Source organism: Phyllostomus discolor, chromosome 2, assembly GCF_004126475.2.
Source record: "Phyllostomus discolor isolate MPI-MPIP mPhyDis1 chromosome 2, mPhyDis1.pri.v3, whole genome shotgun sequence".
Lineage (NCBI taxonomy): Eukaryota > Metazoa > Chordata > Mammalia > Chiroptera > Phyllostomidae > Phyllostomus > Phyllostomus discolor.
Window position 1 is genome coordinate 174,464,762 of NC_040904.2, and position 19,254 is coordinate 174,484,015.

General features: G+C 33.2%; 1 protein-coding gene across 1 annotated transcript in view; it reads left to right on the top strand.

The window, feature by feature from the left end:
* ABCD2 (ATP binding cassette subfamily D member 2) overlaps positions 1-19,254 on the top strand; it is a 54,440-nt gene that overhangs the window by 2,242 nt on the left and 32,944 nt on the right. Inside the window, exons 2-6 of the mRNA XM_028533468.2 lie at positions 646-826; positions 9,482-9,597; positions 11,252-11,420; positions 12,120-12,214; positions 15,989-16,134. Of these exons, the coding sequence (XP_028389269.1) occupies positions 646-826; positions 9,482-9,597; positions 11,252-11,420; positions 12,120-12,214; positions 15,989-16,134 (707 nt within the window). The remainder of the gene's footprint in view (positions 1-645; positions 827-9,481; positions 9,598-11,251; positions 11,421-12,119; positions 12,215-15,988; positions 16,135-19,254) is intronic.

Consider the following 19,254-nt stretch of genomic DNA (forward strand, 5'->3'; position numbering starts at 1 on the left):
GATTTTTGAAGCATCATTAATTATAAAAAAATTATAGCAGTGCCAACCTGAATAAGAAACTTGAAAGCAAATTTAGGACTTCTATTCCCACTTGAAAATTGGCCGTATATGTTGTATAAATCATATTGATGTGTCAGTCTTCTTGAATCACTGAACATAATGATATAAATTATATCATGCTATAGGTTTCTTGAATTTAAGACAAAATCCAATAAATTTGAGTTAGTTCAAATCTGAAGTCTAATTATACATATATGTATCATGTGTTTATTTTTAGACATTTTTTGTATAATCAAAAAAGATAAGGCTCTAATATTACATATTCATATCTTATAGAATACCATTTAATTTCAACATCTTATGCATATTTTAAAATCATGATTATAAATCACATATATTTCTATACTAAACATTATATTTACTGAGTATCATGGTTGTTTTAATATTATAGGTGTGATAAAGCTAAGTAATAATGAGTAAATTCTGATGTTAATCTGTGTTTATTGGTTGTTAGCATCATGGATAATATAATACTAAGTAGAACAAACTAATATGTAACTTATCCTTAAAGAAAGTCCTCAAGCATGCAATATTTATTTTGATACCCCAGGCTAAGTTAATTCTTAACTGTTTTTCTCTTTATAGGTAGAAATGAAGCAACTACAGAAAAGTTACAAAGCTTTAGCAGATCAAATGAACCTCATTTTATCAAAACGTTTGTGGTACATCATGATAGAGCAGTTCTTGATGAAGTATGTTTGGAGCGGCAGTGGACTAATTATGGTGGCTGTACCGATTATCACTGCAACTGGCTTTGCAGATGGTGGTAATGGCATTCATGCTTAATCTCAAATACATATTTAAGGTTATTTCTCTTGAAGGTATCACTGCTGGTTTTGTATGAACAAAACTCTGTATGTAGGCATCATTCTGTAGTAATTAACAGTCAGAAACAATGGAGGACTTTTTGACATCCAGTAATAAGACCAGCAATATATATTTTTTACAAAGTTCATTTGCACTTTTGTTAATGTGGCCCCAATTGTTCATTTGAGCCACATTAACAAGTGGTTCAAAACATCTTTCCAGTTCTTAAACATTTCAGAGATCTCTGATGCAGGGTTTCTAGGAGCTGAATTTGAGCAATTTTAATTACACTGCCTAATGTAAAATAATTATATAGTTTAACATTTAAACTCAAAACAAAGTTGCTTCAAAACAAGTTGTAATACAAGTTTTACTCATTGCCAACTTCAGTTCTGCACATCCAGTGCATTTACTCTATAAATAGTCGATAACTGGATCTACCCTGATTTTATGAAAAGTTAGGTAACCAGGACTGTGGTTTCACAGAGTGCTTCGTGCCATGGTACAAGTCTCTTCTTTCTTGTAGGTGGTATAGATAAGCTCCTATGTAGCATGGTTTGGTGGTATTGTGGGGGAAGGGCTTTTCACGTTGCAAGTTTCTAATTCTATCTTATCACCACCTCAATGATTTTTACCAATATTTTCATCCTTTGGAACAGTGAAAAATATAAGTGCAAAAAGGACAACATTAAAATGTTGTGTAATACTTTGCTGAGATGGAAGTTTGCACTTTTGATCTTGATTGGCAGGGACAGAGGGGAATTAAATAAAGAAGCAGCATTTTCTGCTATTTCTGCAAAATAAAAAATTCCCCTCCTCTTTGAAAACCACTTGACAGAACTGGCCTTACTGTTGAAGGAGCTAGACAAACGCTTGGGCTTTGTAGTGAGACAGAGCTTTTCTCAACTGGCTTTCCCTCTAGCTGTCTGTATATGTCTAAGTTGTTTCTTAAACTTTCCAAACCTCAGTTTCTTCATCTATGAAATGAGAATGAGAAAGCCTGTTTCAGGGGGTTGTTGTAAGAGTTTACTTAATAGAGTAATGTTCATAAAGCACAGAGCATGCTCTGCATGTTCTTGATACGTGGTTAATTGTAGAAAAGAAAAGGTAACACTGAAAATAATGTAACAATTCACATTGTTTTGCAGTTGTTTTTGCAGTAGAATTAAGGTTTAATAGTTATTTGTTTGAAGGCAACTAGTAGAAACAAGTAAAAAATTACCATAGCTTTCCTTTTATTTTTGTTTTTTATTATTATTCTATTATAGTCATCCTAATTTTCCCCCTTTCCTCTCCTCCAACCATCCCACCCCCCACTCCCACAGTCAGTCCCCACACTGTTGTCCATATGCTTGTATATTTTAGCAGTACTTCAATACATTAACCAATTCTTGTGAAGACACTTACCAAATTTGAGCCATTCTTAACCTAAAATTGTTCATTTTGGTATTTAGTATTTGCCAATCCCTTATGAAAAGTACTATCCATATACCAAATATACTGTGCAACTCAACAATAGACAGTGAGTTTACACCCCTGGGAAACTGGATTTCATCTGTTTTTACATTTTCAAAATTTGTTCTTTAAAAATATTATTTAAAAGCTTATATTGAAAAAGGCATTGTTAGTAATAGTAGTTTTAGACTTAATCCTTTCATAATAAAATAAATTGGTTTTTTAAGAATATTGAAGAAAAAAGATAAAAACCTATGGGTTTAAGATTAGTTTTACTAAGAAATTTGACAAAATTATCAGGTGTTCATAGTGAATCTAAGTCTATGGATATTTTTAAAGTTTCATATATAACCTATGTTAGCAGCAACCCGTATTACAAGATTATAATATAGTTCTGTTAGTCCTTGGAAGCATTGGTCTTATTAGAAAGCCCTAGAGTAAACATACAACAGAGAAAATGCAGCTATTAATAGTGACAAATTAACCCCACAGAAAGCAGTAAGATGTAAACAATGTATGCAAAGAATTTAACAACTGTACCTCCGTACATGATGTAATAAGACATTTAAAAACATATCCTAAAAATCCTGAAAATACCATATTAAATTAAAGAAACAGTATTAGAATTTTAGATGGGCATAATAACATTGATTCAAGAGAAATGATGTGATTCTTTTTTGTTGTTGTTGTATTTTTCCATTACCATTTATCTCCCTTATACCCTTCTCCTTCCCCTACTCCAAAAAGCACACTGTTGTCCATGTCCATGAGCCCTTTTTCCTTTTTGCTGGATACCTCTACCACCAAGCCTGCCCCCTGCCCCCGCACCCTGCACAAAGCTGCCAGCCTGCTCTCTATGAGTCTGACTCTATTTTACTTGTTAATTCTTTTGTTCATTAGATTGCACATATGAGTGAAATCATATGGGATTTGTCTTTCTCTGACTGGTTTATTTCACTTAGCATAATGTTCTCCAAGTCCACCTATGCTGTCACAGAGGTAAAATTCTCTTCTTTTTTTTTTTTTTTTATATCCAAGGAGTATTCCATTGTGTATATGCACTGTAGTTGTTTTATGCACTCATCTACTAATGCACACTGGGCTGCTTCCAGATCCTCATGATGGTAAATAAGGCTGCAATGAACATAGAGATGCTTATGTTCTTTCTAATAAGTATTTTGGCTTTTTCAGATACATTCCCAAAAGTGGAATTGCTGGATCATAAAGCAGTTCCATTTTTAATTTTTGGGTGTATCTCCATACTGCTTTCCACAGTGACTGCACAAATCTGTATTCCTACCAACAGTGCAAAAGGGTCCCCCTTTCTCTACATCCTCGCCCCCCCTTCTTGTTTGTTGGTTTATTGATGACAGCCATTCTGACAGGTGTGAGGCAATATCTCATTGTGGTTTTAATTTGTATTTCTCTGATTAGTGACATTGAGCATCTTTTCATATGTCTATTGGCCATCTGTGTGTCCTCTTCATAGAAGTGTCTATTCAAGTCCTTTGCCCATTTTTTATTGGATTGTTTTTTTTTGATGTGAAGTTTTACCAGTTCTTCATAAATTTTGGATATTACCGCTTATCAGATGTGTCAGCAAATATGTTCTCCTATTCAGTAGGTTGCCTTTTTATTTTGTTGATGGTTTCTTTTGCTGTGTGAAACCTTTTTAGTTTGATGTAGTCCCATTTGTTTATTTTACCTTTTATTTCCCTTACCTGAGGAGATATAGCAGAAAAAATATTGCTACGAGCAGTGTCTGAGATTTTACCGCCTATGTTTTTCTCCCAGGATTTTTATGATTTCAGCTCTAACATTTAAGTCTTTAATCCATTTTGAATGTATTCATGTGTGTGGTGTAAAAACGTGGTCTAGTTTCATTTTTCTGCTTGTATCTGTGTAATTTTCCCAACACCATTTATTTAATAAACTGTCTTTAATTGTATGTGCTTGCTCCCTCTGTCAAATATTAATTGACTCTAAAAGTGTGTTTATTTCTGGGCTCTCTTTTCTGTTCCATTGATCTATATGTCTGTGTTTATGCCAGTACCATGTTGTTTAGATGACTTTGGCCTTATAGTATAGTTTGATATACTATTAGGTATCCTGATTCTGCCACCTTTCTTTCTCAAGATTGCTGTTGCTATTCAAGACCTTTTGTGATTCTATTTAAATTTTTGAAATATTTGTTCTAGTTCTATGAAATATATCATTGGTATCTTGATAGGAATTTCATTGAATCTATAGATTGCTTTGGATAGTATGGACATTTTAATGATGTTGATTCTTTCTGTCCATGAACACAGTATGCGCTTCCACTTATTTGTGTCTTCTTTAATTACTTTTTTCAGTGTCTTATAATTTTCTGAGTACAAGTCTTTTTATATCTTTGATTAGAGTGAAGCCTAGGTACAAAGTGATTCTTAAAGCTTCTTTTCAAAAGAAAATTTTATACAAAGAAAAGTATTATAAGGATTTCATAGAAAAAGAAAATGAATTTATAATGACAACATTATTATGATAGTGTGCTTCGATATCAACTGTAATTTCTACATGAATGCTTATAATGTTTATATGTGTGCATTCACTAAGTACATTTGACCTAAGGTGACAACACATATAAATTTCAATTTACCCAGACAAAATAATTTATTTATTTTTAGATGACTATATGTCTTTGAGACTTTAAGTCTTAGAATTGCATGCCACATAGTCTATAGTCTTCAACCTTAATTTACTCTTCTGCCCGGAGTTGTTCCTTATGGTAGAGATGAATTAAGTATATGACACTATCTATACTTAAGATAGAAAAAAATGGGTGAATGAGAGAGGAATGTCAAAGAGAAAAGGGAGAAAAAGTAGGATGCAAGAAAGAAAAAAGTAGAATAAAGAAAGAAGCAGGTCACTGTTTAAATCTTGATTCTGCTATTTAATAGTATTTATCATTAAGAAAGTTATATAAACTTTATTTGCCTCAGTTTTCCTATCTTAACTATAAAGAAAATAATACATATCTTAAAGAATTGTTATGAAATTATATATATTATATACATGTGCTTTGAAACAGTTCTTGGCCAGTAATGAGAACCTAGGTGGAAGCAATGTTAATGTTTATTTATATTCTTACCATATGCGCTCGAGTCAGCATCTGGCTCTTTTGTTTATTAGACTGTTTTCTAAGGACAAATAGTTTAACCTTTTTGTGCTTCCATTTCCTCATTTTTTAAAATGGGGAAAATTATAGCAGAGTAGTTAGGCAGATTAAAGAAAATTGCATACATAAAACTTGCAACAATGCCTGTATCATAGGAAATGCTCAATAGATGTTTGCTGGCATGATCATTGTCATTAAAGGGACAAGGCATTTGAAAGTGACTGGGGAGTCCAGGGTAAACATGCAGATAAGAGAAGGAGCCTGCATGATTTTGGTGGGAAGGAACAAAGAAAACTAGTTCCATGGCATACTTGTTATACCATCTACCCACAACTTTAAGTGAAATGTTATGGTAAGGACAGGATGACAATTATGTTCAAGTTCACATTACAGAATTTCATATGGAATTATGCTGTTTTCACATCAGAAGAGGATCTTACAGATCATCTAGTCTGGGGCCCCAGATTTGTCTAAGGTCACACAGAAGGCTGGTGGAAGCACTAAGGCTAGGGCATTATGCAATTCCTAGAGTATTGCTTTTTTCCCCTTTCATTGCATTGCCTTGTATTAGCTATTTAGAACTAATTCTATAAGGGACTTCACTTAGTTTGAGACCAACTAATCATGGGACCAAATGTTTGAAAAGGCACTGAAATAGTTAATTATATATATAGTTTCTATTATATGTTTTCAGAGGAAATTACCCCTTTGTTCACTTTATATTAAGAGAAAAACTGAAATTTTGTGAAGAAAATAGTTATCTGACAGCTATAACCTCAATTTTTAATATTACAGGTCACTTTTCTTCTTTTCATATCAAAAGCAGTTCTGGGCAAGGCCAGAGAAAGCTACCTGTAGGTCCCTCCCACCAGCCATTATCCCAGACACCTTCACAGGCAGGGAAGATAGCAGCCAGACCACCAGCACAGCCAGTAGTGTCTGCATAGTTTGCATTAAGGCCCATACTTTGTACTGTACAGTTCTATGGGTTTTGAAAAATGTATAATGATATAACTTAAATTTTGTTTTGTTTTTTAAGATTTTTATTTATTTTTTTTTAGAGAGGGAAGGGAGGGAGAAAGAGAGAGAGAGAAACATCAATGTGCGGTTGCTGGGGGCTGTGGCCTGCAACCCAGGCATGTGCCCTGACTGGGAATCGAACCTGCGACACTTTGGTTCACAGCCTGCGCTCAATCCACTGAGCTATGCCAGCCAGGGCAACTTCAGTTTTTTAAGTGCATTCTTGCCTTTTCAGGGAAATAACAAGATGTGGCCATGTTTTAATACAGGGTCTGGCAGAAGCAGCGCCTACTTTTTTACCCTACCAAGTGTGGTTGGTTGGGTATAAATATGGGTGTAATAATTTACAGTTTTCATTTGAACATTTCACCTAAAATGTCACATGGCATACTTGAGTGTGATATTAAGTTACAGAATTATATGCTTATGATTTTGTAATAAAAAGGGGGTGTTATTTGTGCCAGACCCTGTATATACTTAATGGCAGAGCTGAACAGTATCGGTAAAATGAGAAGATACAGTATTAAATATTAAACCCTCTAAGGGGAACTTTTGACAAAACATTTACAATATTCAGTAGGAAAATAAAATGTGTTATGACACAAAATAAATGAGTGCTTTAAGTCATGAACTTCTCTGGCCCCATCAGAGGGGTTATATGGTTGGCTGTTGTATGCATGACATGATACCACTGGCACAGTGTCCACAGCATCTGCCAGATAACAGCCAGTACAATGGAAGTCAAATGAAATCTGTCCAGAGCCATTTGTAATTTTACTACTAAAAGCATGAAAGAAACCTGATAAACACTAATCTGCCAAAGCAATGTGGGAAGTACCAGGCCACGTCAAACACAAGTCCACCTATGCTAGTGTTTTCTCTTCTTAATAGAGGCTGATAGTAAAAGCTCCTATTCAAACAATAGGAGCTCCCTCTTAAAACAATTTATAAAATCTTACAATTATCTTTAATCATCAGCCAGATTCTCTGTGAGCCAATACTATTCTAAGAGCTTTAACTGATAACAGCAATTTACTATTTTGGTAGCTTACTGAGAATCCTTTGGTAATTATTTTTGTGACTTATCTAAATTTTTCAGACATTTAAAAGTGTTTGAGAGTATCTACACTCTTTTCCCAGTATATTTATCCAATCATATACTTCATTTCTCATTTATACCAGCACTCAAAGCCTTTCTTTTTCCATTCTTCAAGGAAACTAACTTCATGGGAAATAATGATAGTTCACTAGAGTAGTGTTTAACAGAAGAGACCATATTGGATTACCATAACAGGTGCCAGTGAACTCATGGTGATTCTAACACTCAAACGAAATCGGTGCCTGACAACAACCTACACTGCATTTTGACCAAGATATTTATCATTCTGTTGGCATTCCTTGAAATTTCCCTTCTCTGTGCCATTGCTTATGCTATACTTATGATGTGTTAAAATTGTATGTGATCTTCAAGGCCTCCCTCTCAGTCTATTCCTCCATAAAGCATTTCCTGTTTCTTGCAGCAAGAATGATTTTTACCTCCTTCAGACACCTCACATTAACTGTCATCATAGGCTTCCCAGCTTAGTTATTTGGGAATTTGGCTTCTCTCTCCTACCAGACTGTAAGCTCCCTCAAGAAAGAATCTGAAAATAACATTTACCTGTGCATACCCACTAGCACCTTACCTAATTCCTGGCACAGCTAGGTGTTCAGCAAATGTCTGCTGAGTAAATTTTACTTATGCACCGATCCCTTTCAAACTCAGCTGAGATATCTATAAGCAAGGAAAGGTGAACGTTCCTGGTAGTCATGTTGGGGCATAAGTTAAATAATTGTTCTGGAGAAAAAAGAAACCTTCACATTGAGATAAATCAGAGGGAAATAAATATTAAAGTGGGTATGGATGTGTTATTCTAATTTCTATATTAATTCACAATATTTAATTTAGAACTTTTAAGATAATCTATAGAAGCACCAGATAGAGGATCAAATTAATGGAAAGATTAAAGTAATGACCTGGAGAGAATTATTTTGAAGAGTAAGAGTAAATTGAGTAGATGTGCAATAATAACAATAATAACTACAGAAAATAAAAACCGCTATTATTTCCCACATTATAGATGAGAAAATAGGCATAGAAATGATAAAGTAGCTTGCTCTACTTACCTTAGTACTTGCCAATAAGTAGTAGAGCCCGGATTGAAACCTACTCTCTCTAACTCCTGACTCTTAACCATAATTTCGCATTGACAGTAACTTGGGATGTTCATCTATGAATTCATTTAATACACATTAAGGAGTATTATGTGCTAGATACTCTTCTGAGTACTAGGAATAAAGAATAAAAGTCTTGACCCTTAAGGAACTTATAGCCTATTAAAAAATCTAAACAAGGGTTTCCACGGAAACCTGTATTAAAGAATTAACTCTTGAAGAAAGAGCTAGGTGGAAAAGGAACGTGAGTATGTTAAAGTAAGAAGAAAACATGTACAGATATCAGAGGGTAAACAGAATATTGCATGTTTGGGGAGCTGCTGTACTGTGAGGTGAAAGTCTTTTGAAGCAGGTAGACAGAGGTTAATTTGCATTTCTATCAAAGGAACCACAGTGGAAATATTTGCTTATATTACAGTCAATTTTATTGACAAAATAAGTAATATTTTATTGCCTAGCTACAGTAAGGGCAGGAATTATATTTGGAAAGAATTGAAAGAATACTAAATGAAATCAGTCTTAATGCCTATAGATTTAATTGTTCTCTTTTTCTAGAAGAATAATAAAACAAAGGGAGCTTTATATAAAATCTGGTAAAATTACTGTATTTTTAATAATTAAATGTCTAGGAGATTGCTAATACTGTTGGAAAATTTACATAAGGCTGTTATAGCCACAATTTCATCTGTATACACAAAAAAAACATTTAGTTACTTGAAAAAAAGTAACTAAATTTATACATATATTTGTATTTGTTTTTATATTTAGAGGATGGCCAAAAACAAGCTATGGTTAGTGAACGGACAGAAGCTTTTACCACTGCTCGAAATTTATTGGCCTCTGGAGCCGATGCTGTTGAAAGGATTATGTCTTCATACAAAGAGGTACTTGCATTTCTTGTTGTCAATTTGATTAAAATAAGATATGTGAATGTCAAGCAAAATGTAAGTTATCAGATATTCAGATATACTTCACATTTTAGAAACATATCTTTTCTCTATCAAAAATTGTGAAGACTATAATCAAGATAAAGGATAGCAATTTCCAAGTGTATACCCAAGTGTTAATACCCTTTAATTTTTGAACTGCAAATTCTCAGTTTTTTCAGACACTCTGCCCACTCCACCTTGAAGCTTGGTCTAATAATCCATTGCCTTCCACCTTTCTTTAATTGATCTCTACATTTGATTTTGGATTTTTTCTATACAAATATATTTATCCAAGTTTCTTTTAAATCTGTATTTTATTAATCCTTAGCTCTGTGTTTATACTGTCAATTGTAATTCCTCTTTTTTTTGCCTGTATATGATGCATTTGTTTTTAAATTTAAAAAAGTCCTTAGGTGTGGATTCTGGAGCTAGAGTTCTTAAATTTAAATTCTTGCTCTTGTATTTATAAATTATGTAAACCTAATCAAGTTCCTTAACCTCTGTTTCTGTTTCCTCACCTTTTAAATGGAAGTAATGATAGCATTGACTTTATCAGATTGTCATGACTTGATACATGCAGAATATTTAAAACAATATATATTAAATGCTCAATAAATGTTAGTTAATAATATTGTTTATATACCTTGCAGACTTTTACTCATTCTTCATGAAAGTGAAGCCTCAACAAGCACATATAAAATGAGCTTGCGATTCTACCTTCTTCCTGGCTTCCCTGCAGTTCTGGGTATTCCTTCTTTGTGTTCACAGTACACCTGGTGCATTTCCACTTTAGAATTGTCTATCTTCTGCACCATACCTTGAGTGGAAAACAGGAACTCTTGCTCATTTTTAACTTCCTAATATCCATTTTAATAACTGGACTATTGTCCTTGGTCAGTAAATATTTGTTGAAGAATAGTATATCTCATCTCATTTTATAATCTCTCCTATAAAAAAGTTATACTTAATGTTTTTCTTTGGGCATATATATTATGCTCGACTTGAAAAGAAGCTGAATTGTGAGATATGGACTGAAAATTATTTGAAGTTTTCACCAAGCTCACCCCCAGTGTTGGTATCCTCTAGAAGAGGTATTTTCTCTTGACAAACTTAGGAATTTTGATAATCGATTTGATTCATAAAAACTAATTTTATAATAAGAAAAAATGTTTCTTCCATTTTAAAAAGATACCAAAATAAAGAATTATTATTTCATTGAATTAACTTAAGCTTTTCACAAAACTTCTAATTTTCTGGAAATGAAATTTCTTATATAAATAAGGGTTAAATCAGAAATTTGACTGAAAGGTTTTTAAGTCTCACTAATACACATATTCTGAAGTCTTTACCTTTTATTTTTGAACCTTGATTTGAATGAATAATTTTTAATGTATTTTATTATTCCAGTCAACTCACATTAACACTTATGTTGCTCTCTTGGCAAGCTTTTTATTGTTCCTTCTTTTAGTTACCACATGTATTGTCTATTTCTCATGAATAATAAAATAGTACCTATGAGGTTAAATAAGAGTTTTAGATGATGGCACATTTATTTAAAAGTATGTCTTGGGTATATTAACTCCATTTTATTTCTTCATGTTGATTTTAGGTCACTGAATTAGCAGGCTATACTGCTCGAGTATACAATATGTTTTGGGTCTTTGATGAAGTAAAAGGAGGCATTTATAAGAGAACTGCTGTCATACAAGAATCTGAAAATCAGGACAGGAGTGGAGCTACTATAGAATTACCCCTCAGTGACACATTGGAAATCAAAGGTTTTCAATTCAAATGTTTTTATATTTTTTGTATATTTAAGTGTTTATCAACAGAACCAAAGCTCTTTAGATGGTAGCTTTTAATTGTTAAAAGGGACCAGTATTTAGTAGACAGCTATTCCTAAAGTTAGTGTTGGAATTTGAGGAGTGGTGACTACCATTACCATAAAATATTACACTTTTTTAATTTAGGACAAAATTTCTAGATTTTTGGAAACTGCTTATATGGCAGAATGAAATGTTGGCTTTTAAGATTAAAATAGCAGAACTAGAGCTAATGTCATATTGTTCTTCTTCATTCTGTGTTTTAAAACTTAAGTTTGCTTATCATATTTTTAAAAATTGTATTATTCTGTGTCTTCCTTTTTCACAGCATTGTGTTTATTCAGTAGGAAAGGTTAATTTAGAAAAATAAGTAGTTATAAAGAGTATGGCTCAGATAGTTTGGCTTTGCTCTCTTAATTTTGATATAAGATTATTGCAAAATGTTTCTAAGAGAGATTTCCCAAATAGATGTGTCAAAACGTTCCAATAACATTAAAATTTGCTTTAAATATAAATATATTTGCATCTATTTCTATGATTTGTTACTGTGAATTATCTTTATAATAAATTTATCTATTTTGCTACAGTATACTTTATTTATTTTGCAGTGGCACATGATAGTTTTTGTAACTTAAACTGATCCTTAACTTACAGGAAAAGTTATTGATGTGGATTGTGGAATTATCTGTGAAAATGTTCCCATAATTACACCAGCGGGAGAAGTGGTGGCTTCCAGGCTGAACTTCAAAGTAAGATGATATTCAAGAATCCTCTGATTGTTGCCATCACACTCATACAAAACAACTCAGAATTCATATACCTTAAGTTAAATACTTGGAGGAGCATATGGAAAGGAGGGGAAATCAAGAAAGGTATGCACAGTGGCTCAATCACAGAAGCAGTTGCTTCCTCAGGAAGCAGAGAAAAAGAGAAATTTGACTTCTACTGCTTTGTTGCCAGGTTAAATATCGATAATATAGTGCACTGAGAGCCCACACTAGGAAACTTTTGGAAGCAATAGGAAATTTTCTCAGAATTAACATTTGAAAATAAAATTTAATTTTGTTCCTTACAGGAATTACTCAAAAACTACAAGCCTGTATTATAATATGTTTACTAAAATATGACAATAAAGGTCATTAGCAAGTCTACTTCTGTTAATACACAGTCTCTAAATTTAATTTATATTTTAAATAATCATATCTTCTACTGGGGAAAATAAGATTCATGGATTGGAATTTAGTTTTTAGTTCTGTTGAGAATGAACTGTTATTTAACATGTATGTTGATTACAAAAATGTAAGGACAGTTAATAAAGCTGAGGCCCTGGTTCGAAGCATTACAAAATTCAAACATACATTTTGAAATTCAAGTACACATAATTTGCTGATCAGCATTAGTGATTCTAGTGAAAGCATGTGAGCTTTAGTTCAAACAAAGACATGTTTGGACTTGATGAGAGAATTACAAACATGGCAATACATCTTCTAATCATTTTAGTACAGACCTTGTGGTCAAGGTTTAATTAGAGATGTATTTACAAATGAATAAGAGTCCTGGAAAAGGATGAGAAATACTGAACAGGGAAAATTCTGTGGTAATACATATAAGAGAAATTGTATTTTAACTACAATTTGATGAGGCTTTATTTATCCCTAGAATTCTTTAATTATTTGGACTTGAACATGAGTACCAATTAGGTGCTAAAGGTATACTCTAATCTTAAGTAGACTTGAAATGAAACATTTGAGAGGCATGCATGAAATGTTTATTTATTAATAGTTTTACAATGTATAACTTATGACTTTTTGTATAGAGGGTTTTTTGGGGGGTCAGGTTAGGTTTCATAATATCAGTTCTTATTGTTCCACTTATTAAAAAGAATAAGAGTCTTGAATTCTCCCATCTACTAACTACATTATTGTGGATATATCACACCCTTTCTGTAAAGAAAATTAGAGTTCAGTTTATTTTTATATAAAATAATTTTTAAATAGTCTAATGAAAGTGTCCTATACATTTTGAAGTTTTACAAAGATATATGTTATTATGGTACACTTTTTAAATAATTGTTTATTTTTTACTCAGAAAGGAATTTTGTTTAAAGTCTCAGTTCCCTAAAATTAAATAAAAAGTTCTGTCTCCTCTGCATGGTTTGACAAACAGATTTTTAGAAGAAAAGATTCTTATCCTTTTTTTTGGCCTTTCAGAATTAAAAAAAAAAAAAAACATTCAGAGAAGAAAATTCAATGAATGTGGAAATTCTTTTTACTTCACACTTGCTGCTTACTAAATATCAGAAAACATGCTAAAACTATGAATGTAGACAAGTCTCTTATGACTCAAAATGTGTTAAATTTCTGGGAGTTCCTAATAGAGAATGAATGACCCTGTTAAAATATTTTGTGAATATACCTTTTGCCCTGGTGCATGCCTTAGGAAAATCATTTGGGAAGTATTTATGCTTCTACAAAATTGAACTTCCTAAATTCTCTCTCTAGTCAAAGAGCACAGCAAATCACAAATTAATTCTTTCTGAGCTCTTCCTAGGACTTTCCTTGAACTTGAATCTATCAAAATAGCATTTTAGTTTGACTACAGTTAAACAGAAAAAAATGTCTATTGTCAGATTTTATAGACTCAATCTTGCTTCTGTCTCCTGCCCCTGTGGTGGCTATCTTTGCTGCTGAGATCACTCTTCCCCCAGATTGGACTAGTTGCTTCTTGTCACCCAGGCTCAGCCAAAATGTTACCTCCTAAAAGAGTATTTTTCTGACCACCCAATCAAAAGAAGCCCCCCACCAACCTCACAGTGCCACCATTTTTCCCTACAAATTTTCCTCTATTGCTATCATAATAGCATTTATTGCTACTTACATTTTTATTCATGTGTTTATTGTCATCTTTCCTATTGAAGCTCCATGAGAACAAGGACTTTGTCTTGACTAACTCTGTATCCACTGTGCCTAGAAGTATGTCCGGCACATGACAGATACTCAATCAATGTTTGCTAAGGAAAGTCTAATTATTTAGACAGGATATGAATCTGAACCATTTTTGCTTTGCATATACTTATCATATGTATTCCTAGTTCCCCTAACCTCTGTCCCAACCCTTTTTTCCCCTTTCCATTCTCCTTCTGCCCCTCTTCCCACTACCTTCTTTCAACAAAAAGATTTCAGCTTATGTTATACAAGCAAATGAGTCAAGGACAGACATGGAACTGGTTGGCCCCTTACACTGACATAATGCAAGTAACATAATGCTCTTTCATTTTTGAGTTTGCAGTATGATGTATTCCACATCACCGATACTTAGATATTTGTATCCATACTATATAAAGATATATCTGTGGATATACTGTAATTTCTTTCTTTCATACTATATTTATTTTTAACTGATTATAAAATATTTGTTCTTAGTAGGTCAAATTTTTAACAGTGTTTCTTTTCCTCGTTCTTCACAATATTCTTTTTTTTTCACAATATTCTTTAAATACCACAGTAAGACAACTTCCGGTCATACTGAGTAGAATGGCAATTCAGGATATTCAACTGTTTAAATTTAAATGGTAAATAAGGTGAAAGATTCTGTAGGTGAGAATCCAACTGGTAGTGGATAAATATCTTTTATTTTATTGTTATAACTGTATATATGTACTATATACACATACATATGCAGGGTCCAACACAAATAACACCCCTTTTTTATAACAAAATCATAAACATGTAATTCTGGTAACATAACAATATCACATTCAAGCATATCATATGACATTTTAGGTGAAATGTTCAAATTAAATCTATAAATTATTACACCCATATTATTACCCTACCAGCCACACTCAAGCATGCGTTACTTCTGCTGGACCCTGTGTATTTGTTTTAATGCATCCTGTGCATAAGACTAAAGGACAATCCTCTTGATTTCCTGTCTCCTGGTTTAGTAAACATATTTTATTTGTGAATAAAGCAGAACTGGAATAAATTCATTTCCCTGATTATGGGCTTATATGATTTCTATAATATTTCAGACTGCTGAAATACAAAATTAAACAACCCAGCTGGCTCTTAGATGAACTATGTTGGAATTAGATAATAATTCCAACTGACAAATACAACAAAGTTGTATTTTAATTCAATATAAAGTTAATCAAATATTAATATAAATAAAATGAAATATAATATATTTTAATTTAAATTTTGTTTCCTATTTTCCACAAGGTTGTGTTTCTACATATGTACATAGAATCTGATTACAAGACCTCAAGTAAAATTTTGGAAAGCCCATTGCTCATTTCAAGCACATTAATTTTCTTTAAGATTGAATTAATTTATGATACTTTTACCTTCAGAGCATTGTCAAAGCCAAATTGGATGCTGTTAATCCTGATTTATTTTTCTTGATTCCTTGCCCATCCTAGGTTATCATGTGTTTGAAAGGTTTTTAAAAATCACTTTTAAATGCTGCCAAATGAAATTATTTAAAAATATTGCAGTTTGTAATTTTATTTCTTACTTTAGGTACAAGAAGGAATGCATCTTTTGATAACTGGTCCCAATGGTTGTGGGAAAAGTTCTCTCTTCAGGATTCTGAGTGGGCTCTGGCCCGTGTATGAAGGTGTCCTCTATAAACCACCTCCCCAGCACATGTTCTACATTCCACAAAGGTAGGTTAAATCGTTTATATCACAAGAAGAAATTTCCTTTTGCCCTTTAATTATCTTGATTCCTTAGGCTCTTCAGTTTCTGGTCTTTGAGCATGATTTTATTGAGGGAAACTATTAAAGGAAATTATCTATAAATGTTAAAGAACAAGAGTACTAAAAATAACTATAGCTAGTATAATTTGTTAATAAATACATAATATAAAAGGAAATAAATTGCCACATTAAAACATAAAAGGGCCTGCCTGGTGTAGCTCAATGTGGGCTGCAAACCAAAGGGTCGCAGGTTCGATTCCCAGTCAGGGCACATGCCTGGGTTGCGGGCCAGGTCCCCAGTGGGGGCCATGTGACAGGCAACCACACGTTGTTTCTTTCCCTCCTCTTCCCCCTCCCTTCCCCCTCTCTAAAAATAAATAAATAAAATCTTTAAAACAAACATAAAAGAAGAAGGAGCTCCTACCCTTTGCAACAGCATGGATGGAACTGGAAAGCATTATGCTAAGCGAAATAAGCCAAGTGGTGAAAGACAAATACCATATGATCTCACCTTTAACAGGAACCTAATCAACAAGACAAAGAAACAAGCAAAATATAACCAAAGACACTGAAATAGAGAAAAGGCTGACAGTGTTCAGAGGGGAGAGGGGAGGGAATTTCAGGGGAATTTCAGAGGCAAAGGGGAAGGGTTTATAGGAACAAGTATAAAGGACACATGGACAAAAACTGGGGGCAGGTGGAAATGGGTAGGAGGTAGGGCAGGCTGGGTGGGTGGGCTGGGGTGGGAGTAAAACATAGAAAATTATACTTGAACAATAATTAAAATAAAATTTAAAAAATAAAAAATAAATAAATAAAAGAAAAACCATAAAAGGGAGCGAGTAAAAGGGTAGAAGTGTTTATATGAAATCAAAGTTAAGTTATGATTGTAAAACAGACTGTTATGTTCTATGTAAGCTTCATGGGAACCAGAAATCAAAAGCATATAGTTGATTCACAATAGATCAAGGGAAGGGAATCAGAGCACACCACTACAGAAAATCATCAGTTCACAAAGCAAGGTTGCAAAGAAGAAAGGAACAAAACAGCCAAATATCATAAAGAGATGGCATTTGTAATTCCTCAACTGCAATAATTACTGTAAAGGTAAGTGGGCTGAATTCGTCAAACAAGCGGCATAAGATGGCTGGACAGATTTTTTAAAAAAGCAAGAACCCACTAGATGCTGCCTATAAGAAGCTCACTTCAGTTTAAGGACACACATAGAATGAAAGTGAAGGGATGCAATAGGATATTCTATGCTAATGGAAATCAAAACAAAGTAAGAACAGCTATATTTATATCATTAAAAATAGACTTTAAGCCAAAAGTTGTAGCAAGAGAGAAAAAAAGTCATTATATAATTATAATGGGGTCAATTCATCAAGAATACGTAGCACAAACTCACAATTATTAACAAGCACACCTAAAACAAAAACAAAAACAAAATAAGCAAACCACTAGAACAGGAATAGAACCACGGAAATGGAGATCACATGGAGGGTTAGCAACAGGAGAGTGGGAGGAGAAGAGAGGTGGGAAAGGTACAGAGAATAAGTAGCATAGATGGCAGATAGAAAACAGATGGCAGGTAAGAATTTATGGGAAATGTAGAAGCTAAAGAACTTATGACACATGGACGAACTAAAGTGGGGGAATGTGGGTGGGAGAGGGTGTGCAGGGTGGAGGGGAATGAAGGGGGGTAATGGGACAACTGTAATAGCATAATCAATAAAATATATTAAAAAATAAAAAAAGAATACATAGCAACTATAATATATATGGAACCAATATTAAAACATCTAAATATATGAAGCAAATACTATCAGATCTGAAGGAAGATAGACAAGAATACAATAATAGTTGAGGTCTTCAATAACCCACTTTTAACAGCAGATACATCATCCCAACAGAAAATCCACAAGGAGACATTGGACTTGAACCACACTTTAGACGGAATGGACTCACAGACATTTCATCCAACAGAATACACATTTCACACAAGTATGTATGAAATATTTTCTAGGAAGATCATATGATAGGACACAAAACAAGTCTTAGCAAATTAAAGATTGAAATGAGACCAAGTATTTTTCCTGTCACAATAGTATGAAACTGCAAATCAGTAACAGGACAAAAGCTGGAAAATTTATTGATATGGGGAAATTTAACAACACACCCCTGAGCAACCAGTAGGTCAAAGAAGAAATCAAGAGAGAAATAAAAAATACCTTGAAACAAATGAAAATGCAAACACAACATACCAAAACCACAGGAAGCTGCTATAGCAGTTCTAAGAGGGTCATATAAAGTAATAAATACCTACATTAAGGAAAAAAAAGTGGTATCTCAAATCTAACTTTACATCTCACGGAGCTAGAAAAAGAAGAATAAATGAAGTCCGAAGTTAGTAGGAGGAAGGAAATAACAAATATTAGAGTAGAAATACATTAAATAGAATCCAGAAAAAAATAGAAAATATTAACAAAATTAAGAGTGGTTCTTTGAAAAGATAAACAATAATGATGAACATTTAGCTAGAGTAACAAAAAGAAAAAAAAGATTCAAATAAAATCAGAAATGAAAGAGGAAATATTACAACTTATACCACAGAAATACATAGTATCATGAGAAACTGCTATGAACATGTATATGCCAACAAATTAGAAAACCTAGAACTGGAGACATGTCTAGAATTATACAGCTTACCAAGAGAGTCATGAAGAAATACAAAATTTGAACAGATTAATAATGAGTAAGAGATTGATTCAGTAATCAAAAGCCTCCGAAAAAAGAAAAGCCCAGGCTAGTTGGTTTTATTGGTGAATTCTGACATTTAAAGAATTAATGACCATCGACCCTGGCTGGCATAGCTCAGTGGATGGAGCGCAGGCTGGGAACCAAAGTGTCCCAGGTTCGATTCCCAGCCAGGGTACATGCCTGGGTTGCAGGCCATAACCCCCAGCAACCGCACATTGATGTTTCTCTCTCTCTCTCTCTATCTCCCTCTCTTCCCTCTCTAAAAATAAATAAATAAATAAAATATTAAAAAAAAAAAGAATTAATGACCATCTTCTCAAATGTTAC